The 7,646-nt window shown below is 35.2% G+C and overlaps 1 protein-coding gene across 3 annotated transcripts in view; it reads left to right on the top strand.

The window, feature by feature from the left end:
- The first annotated feature begins 629 nt into the window (after positions 1 to 629).
- gramd1a (GRAM domain containing 1A) overlaps positions 630 to 7,646 on the top strand; it is a 30,934-nt gene continuing 23,917 nt past the window's right edge. Inside the window, exons 1-3 of one of the 3 annotated variants that reach the window (XM_051864666.1) lie at positions 630 to 848; positions 1,251 to 1,385; positions 4,806 to 5,816. In XM_051864666.1, the coding sequence (XP_051720626.1) occupies positions 5,401 to 5,816 (416 nt within the window). In that variant the 5' untranslated portion in view covers positions 630 to 848; positions 1,251 to 1,385; positions 4,806 to 5,400. Of the gene's footprint in view, positions 849 to 1,250; positions 1,386 to 2,175; positions 2,760 to 4,760; positions 5,817 to 7,646 lie in introns of those variants that run through there. The other 2 variants (XM_051864665.1, XM_051864667.1) reach the window with 2 other exon arrangements.

Below are 7,646 nucleotides of genomic sequence, written 5' to 3'. Positions count from 1 at the left end.
CTAATTGTAATATTCATAAAAAAAAAAAAAAAAAAAAAAGACAGATGTCTAGAGTAGGGTTTTATATTGCAGTTGTGGAAGTTTTAAAATGTTCGCTGCTGTAAAGTTTAGCTGCTAATGCTGTGTTTCTGTAGTGAAGCAGCTTTATTTTGCTATGGTTTATCAAACTCTACTGTTTTCTTGTCATGGCACTGATGCTCAGTGTCAGTTTACTTTGGAGCACAAGGCCATTTCATTGGAGAGCAAGGTTAACAAAATCTTTCCTAATAGAAAAAATGGAAAATAATTCCACTATCTCAATACTTTTTTCCCCCTTTTTGTTCTGACATCATATGCTTAATAGGCTAAATCACACACACACAAGAAGAATTAGGGTGTTTTTCTTTGTTGTTGTTGTTGTTGTTTCTTGTCAAACCATTGTCCTTCAGACCTGGTATGTGTGTTGGTAAAATATTTACATTGACATGTCATGTCATGTCAGATTGCGTCAGAGGTTTACTGAGTAACTGACAAACTACTACGGAGTGAAGGTTGTTTTGGTTCCGCGAGCGTCAAGCTCGCCCTCCCCAAACAAAACCCCAGGCAGTACGCAAAGTGTCCCACTTGATTTCCTTACCGACGCCCACGAGCTGGTGAACTTTTATATTTAGCACCGCTCGAGTTTCCAAATACCCATTCAATGCCAGCAGACACAGCAACACAACCCTATGGAATCTCTCCACTACTCCAACACAAGCAACTCATAAAATCAGACGACTCACAGGCACGAGTCACGACCATAGACTGTAAAAAGGTCACGACACACAGAGAGAGCAAGTGTTGAAACCCTGTCAAAATCGAATTAAGAGGTGAGTCAAGGTTATTTCATATTTTATAAACGAAACGTTCCCGCGGAAACCGATTGACAGCAAAAGCTGAAGAGACTGGAACATTTTATAGACTAAAACATGTTTCTTCCAAGAGCACATCTTTACATCAAATAATCTATAGGCTAACGTTTTACGCATTTATCTAGCCTAATGACACGTAAACAAACAGTTAATATTTAACTTAAAGCTTTACTGTAAATCTGAGTGAAGGTTCAAGTAGGCTACACAGTTCAGGAGATGGCTTTGTTTTTATACGATTGTTAACAATATATAGCCTATAATCAGGTAAGGTTATAGCCTACTATGGGATGGACTGTCACCAAGTCGCCTTAATAATAGTATAATTAATAGTCATAATAAAGTGTCTGTGTTTTTCTTCAGCCGTTTGAACGCAATGTGAACCTATTCTTGGCTTGAAACGGGCTGAATGGGGAAGAGAATATCAATTCCAAACTCATCTCTCATTGATTAAGTCCAGAATAATGATTATTAAAAGCCATGAAGGAAGCATTCAAGGTAAGCGGATTTATCATACTTCACTCTTTTAAAATTCCTACAATATTGTTACCAATTTAAATGTTCAAACTATAATTGTTGGACTCCCATATTATTAAGGTATTCCTTCTCTTTTTTGAGTTTAGGTTAAACGCGCTACACTTAATGTCCTGAAGAGGGCGCAGTAAACAAATAAATCTGGTTATCTGTAAAAAGATTAGTGGAGTAGAAATAAAATTGAACATAAATGACAGATACTCATTTGATTAAACGTACTATAGTATAGGAATATCTAATATTTATATTCATTAGCCTATATATTAATTGCAGCCTATACATTTTATTAGATTTTTGATGAATTGGCATGAACATTGGTTACTTTTATTTCTCCTAATAAGGCGTTGGTAATGTGAACCGTCTTATATATTCCATATATACTATGCATTCATTTATGTATTTTTTTAAACATTTTAATGCTGTTTAAAATGAATTATTTTGTGTACAGGCCTGTTAGTACACAACGCCAAAACACCCGTTAGTTTTTGTCTGCGCACGCTGAATTGCCTTTTGATGGATTCTCGCTGGACTGTACCATTAAGTAAACCGGGAGGGGGTATATGAAATTAAGCATAATTTTCATTAATTATTGTTTTCCGCTTTTGGCCGTGTTTTAATATCGGCGAATGTTTATATTTGTTATTCTCATCATGTGCGTTCAAACTTTAATTTACTTAAGTCACAAACCATCATTGTACTTGTCTTGGCGTCTGAATCTACCCCTGTCAACTTTTTGCCCGTCTCATTGGAAACTGTTCTCTATCTTACTATCTCTTCGCGAAGCATTTAAACTTATGAAAAGTTCTCAACCTAAAATGTAATAGATACATGATTTTTAGAGGCATATTTTAATAGACCAAACCATGAGATCATCACCTAGTCCTGTGAGTCGTGACTAGGATTTTGGAATGGCGGAAAGGCGAATTAATGGATAAGAAAAAGTAAACAGAGGACCGTTTTCTCTACCACCGGTATCATTAGCATGCTAGCCAACTAGCAACTAGTATTCTCCCCCACTGTCTTGAATAGTACAGCTGACCTGTTCGTTAGCACTGCTAACGCATATCATGGTTTGTTTACTGCAGTACGATTTGACGCATTTCAGCGTATGTTATGTTAACCCGAAATAGTTAAACAGAAATAAATAATTAGAAAACAGTGGCTTAATTTGAAAACTGGAGACGAAAGCTACTTTTTTGTTAGCTTGCCGGCTAAATTAGGGGTGCTGATGTGTTCTTGCGAAAAAGTGGATTTTAACATCACCCCTCGTACTGTCGCCCGTCTGGTGTATGAGGCCGAACAGGAAAAAAACAATGGGGGTAATTCGTCCAATGGAAGGTAGGAATTATTATTATTATTATTATTAAGTTAGACTTATTTGACTTTTATTAGGTTCATTGATGTCCTTCATTTGACTATAAAATCATTTTTATTTATTGCACTGTGGTGTTTTTTTTTTACACTTACTATATGTGTAAGTAAAAGCGTTAATAGCTCTGGTTTGATTTGTTCAAACAAAACCTAGACATGATTTAGCTTGTTCAAACAGGAAAGTAAATAATGTGGCAGATCTTGTCCTTGCCTTTGGTAATTGGCTGTCAGTCTCGTTCTGAAACCAATGATGATGAAACTCTTCAGTAGAAGGGTTTCAGAGGAATTTGTATTATCTGCAAATAACCAGGAAGTTCTACACAATTTCCTAAGAAGTATAAAGGTCAGGTTTGATAACTGCTGATTTGGTTATTTTTCTGTATCCCTTAGCGTGATAGAACATGTTACTACTATTTGGTTCCCTTTTTTTGAGGAATTTGTGTTTAAAGTTTTGTCCTTTGCGAATTGCTTGATTCTTATGGTATTTTTTTTTTTTTTTTGAGTTCAGGAAGGCATCTTTGCTCTGAAAGAAAGAGAACAATAAAGAGGACACACTGTGTATCTCTTGTATTGTTGTGGTTGATTTGTCTCAGCATGGCTCACCAGCTTGTGGTGCCACTGACAGGAAAGAAGACCTAGAGTTCTGCTTAAAAATACTTAGTTGTGGGAACCATTTCTTCTTTAACCACAGTAAACACTATATATGTGCACAAATGTTACAAGGTAAAACATGCCAAGGTTATAGTCAGGTGAGAAAAGAAAACAGTTTTCTATTCACATGTGCCTTCCCATCAAACAAAATGTGTTATGTTCCCTTTGAAGCAAGTTCAGCAACATGATAAAATCCAATAATAAAATAATAAGTTAGCACCTAGCAGCTGTTCAAAATTCACCTGGTATTTCGTTATGTTTTCTTTTGGATTAAGCTGTTGAAGTTTTACACTCAAGTTTAATCGAAGGCAGTAGCATACATAAGAAAACTAAACGGTAAACAGTGCAGGTTTTGGTTCACCTCTTCTTTGGATAGAGCCTTCATGTTAGCAGCCTAGTTAAATAGAGGTGTTTTTTAAAGCCTTCAGGTGGCAGATGACAAACAATCACAGAGTGATGATGATGGCTACATTGTACTGTAATCAACCAACGGTTACTCCACCCATACATTAACAACAGTTTGCGTGTATTAAACACCACTTAGTATGCAGGTTGTTGTTCATCTGCTCTGTCAATCTTGATCTCATTTAGAGGAGCTATACCATAAGAATATGGGAGAATATTGTCCAACAATACATTGACTTGAACTTTGTCTGCTAAATAAATTGAAATTTCTTTTTTAAAAAAAGTTTTTTTTATAATTATGTGGAAATATATTAGGAATGCAATACTATGGAAACTACAGTTAAAAATTTGGGGTCAGTAAGATTTTTTTAAATTGAAAAATTTATGCTTTTATTTTTTTATTTTTTTATTTTTTTAAATAAATACAAAAATATTAAGCAGCACATCTGATTTCAATATTGAATGATAAGAATTGATTTTGAGCACCAAATCAGCATATTAAAATGCTTTTTGAAGGATCATGTGTCACTGAAGACTGGAGTAATTCCATCACGGGAATAAATCAGATTAAAATATATATTAAAATAGAAAAATAATAATGATGAGCATAAGAGACTTCTTTCAAAAGCATGAAAAAATCTTACCGACTCCAAACTTTCAATATAATTTATTATTTATATTTCTTATGCATGTAGTTTTGAGACTTTGGATCTCTTCAACATTTGGCCAAACTGTTAAAATAAAACAGTGACTCACGAATGCATTAAAATCAGCCCTAAGTGTTAAATGATGTTAGTACTGTATGTGCATCCCTGATATATTATGAAATACCAAAATATTATACAATTTTTCTGTAAAGATATGTTTTGTGTAAAATATGAAGTAACTCAAATAAAATATTTTTTTTTTCAGTCTGTAGCTTGACAAAAAGACAAATATAGTTTTTCCCCTTTTCAGCAACATGATTTTATCATACCTGATGTGCAAATCGCAATGACAAGGCAGATTGCAAAACTGCTTGTGGAAGAAAAAGGGGCAGAAACCTTTTTTTTTTTGAAGGAAATCTTTAATAGCAGCAGAGAAACAGGAAGAAGATGGATCTGACATCAAGCAGTTATGGGTGCAAGAAAATTCAAATTCACAAATGCTCATTTTTTTTTCTCCTTCGATAAATGGCATGCAGAAGAGATGGCTGCACTCTTTTATGCGTATTAGAATTCAGTGATGGCTCCACCCCATTTTTTCAGTTCCTGCTGCAGGACTTTATGCTGTATATACGCTGTACATCTGTGAAGGAAGCTGAACTGCTGACTTCTTTCTTCAGGACAGTGAGTTGAAATTGATGCAGACATTTCCAATTGTCATCACATTGTATTTCTGTAATGGAATAATTATTTTGGGCTCTAGTGGAATTTCCAGACCAGATGTAGAAGACAAAGAGACTAGAGAGTAAGAAATATTTGGCGCTTCTCAACGAATGGTTGTGCGTGATAAAACTTGTACTGAATGAAACTGTTAGCCGTAGACTGATGCAGAAAGTTCTAGGTGATGTATGATGGCTGTGACACCACCACCTGAAATCACCATGGCTGAGCCCATTCCCATTCCAACTCTAAACATTCTTCCGCCTTCATCCGATACGGAGTCGTGGTCCTGCTCCCCAAGCCCACAGCCACACCGGTTCCACTTACGCAGCCGTAATCGAGAGAAGAGGAGAGCCAAGGTACAGCAAGCAGATGCATCAGAGAACCATTGGGATAAGGGGAAAGGGGAAAGAGATAGAAATCTAAGCCCATCACGTGCATCTCCGTTGCCTTCAATGGTTTCTAATGTGGAAGAGCAGGGCAGCCCCTCTGTGCTTCTGCTACCCCCATCCCGCTCATGGTCACGGAGCTCCTCCCTAAGCAGGCACTCTCGCTGGTCTCTCCGTAGCCTTCTCAGCAAGGATTCAGATTGTGACAGCAGCAGGTCAGTGTGTTTCCCCCTCCCACTTGCGCAGTCAGCAGCATTCCCTTACGCTGCTTTTTTTTTTTTTTTAAGTGCATCCACGCTAGATGCTCAGAGGGATATCCCTGCAGATGCAATGAGAAGTGGAGTAGAAACTCTTCAAGAAACACGTCTGGTTAGGGAGGAGATGTTAGTTTAGTTTTAAGATCTGTGATTATTAGCATGATCTTTTCCAGAGTTTTTGTCTCTTTCTTTCATTGGTGTGTGTGATTATTTTATTTTACATTTTATTATTTCTTAATTTAAAGAAGTGTTTGTTTCATTTCTATTCGCTCAGCAGTATTTGTGGCATAATGTCATTTACCACGGGAAATAGATTTAACTTGTTCCTTAGTTGTATTTATAAAGCAAGCTAAAAACATGTACAGTAAGATACACGCTAGAAATGGGCCATGCACTTTAGGCATTTAAAAAGGTAAAGCTCATTTTTTAAGCATGAAATATGAATACTTTCATGTGTCTATTATTTGAGTAACTGAATTATATAATTAAAAGTGTCAGGATTTATATATATATATATAAAATAGATAAATGTTATTATTGATATAATAATTATATTATTATATAATTAATAAATATATAATTATTCAATTATATAAATGTGTTTATAAAATGGTTAGTTCCTGTTCTTGATTCTGATTGGTCAATAGCTGTGTTTTATTCACGATAAAACACGGCTATGACCGCTTCACCCAACGGTTCTGTGTATCTCTACACAACACCCTTAACAACCACTCAATTGATATTGTTCATTGAAGCTTACTGTATTATGTAGAAGAGTATTGTAAGAAAAAGATCGAGTAAGCGAGTTTATTACCTGCATTCAGATTTAGCATTTTCCTTCAGGTCAGTCCTGATCCTCATAATAAAAAAATGTTTAAATGTCTGATGTATTATCTTGTCCTTTTAACAGTTAAGGGGTTTTTACCGTGACTGACAGTCAAAGCATTTGTCAGTTGCGTCTTGTTCTGTGTTCAGAACAATTCAGTCGTTTCAATGTAAAAGTCTTCACTACTGACTGACACACTCATAAAGACAGTCTTTGCCGCCATCTAATGGCGTAATAATGTAACTGTTGCTGTTCACGGTCAGGGACTATTTTTTCCGGTGGAAGGAAGGCTTTTAGTAAGAGTTTACTTCATGAAAATTGCATTGATACATATTTTTGGCTTTAATATTTGTATTGTGTGGTAACCGTTTTATAAAAGCAATAAGGTACTCGAGGCTAGTGCTGTATCATGAATAAGTCACGGCTGAAGGGGTTGCAGGCACTCCGCTTCGCTATAGCCTCTCAAATCTTATTGCTTACATACAGTATATACACTACCGTTCAAAAGTTTGGAGTTGGTACGATTTTTGAAATGCTCACCCAGGCTGCATTTATTTTATCACAAATACAGTTAATAATAACAGTAATATATTATTACAATTTAAAGTAATTGTTTTCAATGGGAAAATATATTTTAAAATGTAATTTTATTGCTGTGATGGCAAAGCTGAATTTTCAGCGTCATTACTCCAGTCTTCAGTGTCACATGATCCTTCAGAAATCATTCTAATATGCTGATTTGCTGCTCAAGAAACATTTCTTCTTATTATTAATGTTGAAAATGTTTTTTGCTGATTAATATTTTTGTGGAAGGTTGGAATCCTTGTTACATTACCACTCAAAAGTTTAGGGTACGTTAGATTTTTGTTTTCATTTTTAAATTTAAATTTATTTAATTATTACAATTAACATTCAATTATTTAAATTAATACTTTAATTCAGCAAGGATGCAATAAATTGAT

The sequence above is a fragment of the Ctenopharyngodon idella genome, chromosome 16, assembly GCF_019924925.1.
Source record: "Ctenopharyngodon idella isolate HZGC_01 chromosome 16, HZGC01, whole genome shotgun sequence".
NCBI classification, from domain to species: Eukaryota; Metazoa; Chordata; class Actinopteri; order Cypriniformes; family Xenocyprididae; genus Ctenopharyngodon; species Ctenopharyngodon idella.
Note: the sequence above shows the minus strand (reverse complement) of the source record. Positions and strands in the feature narration are given on the sequence as shown.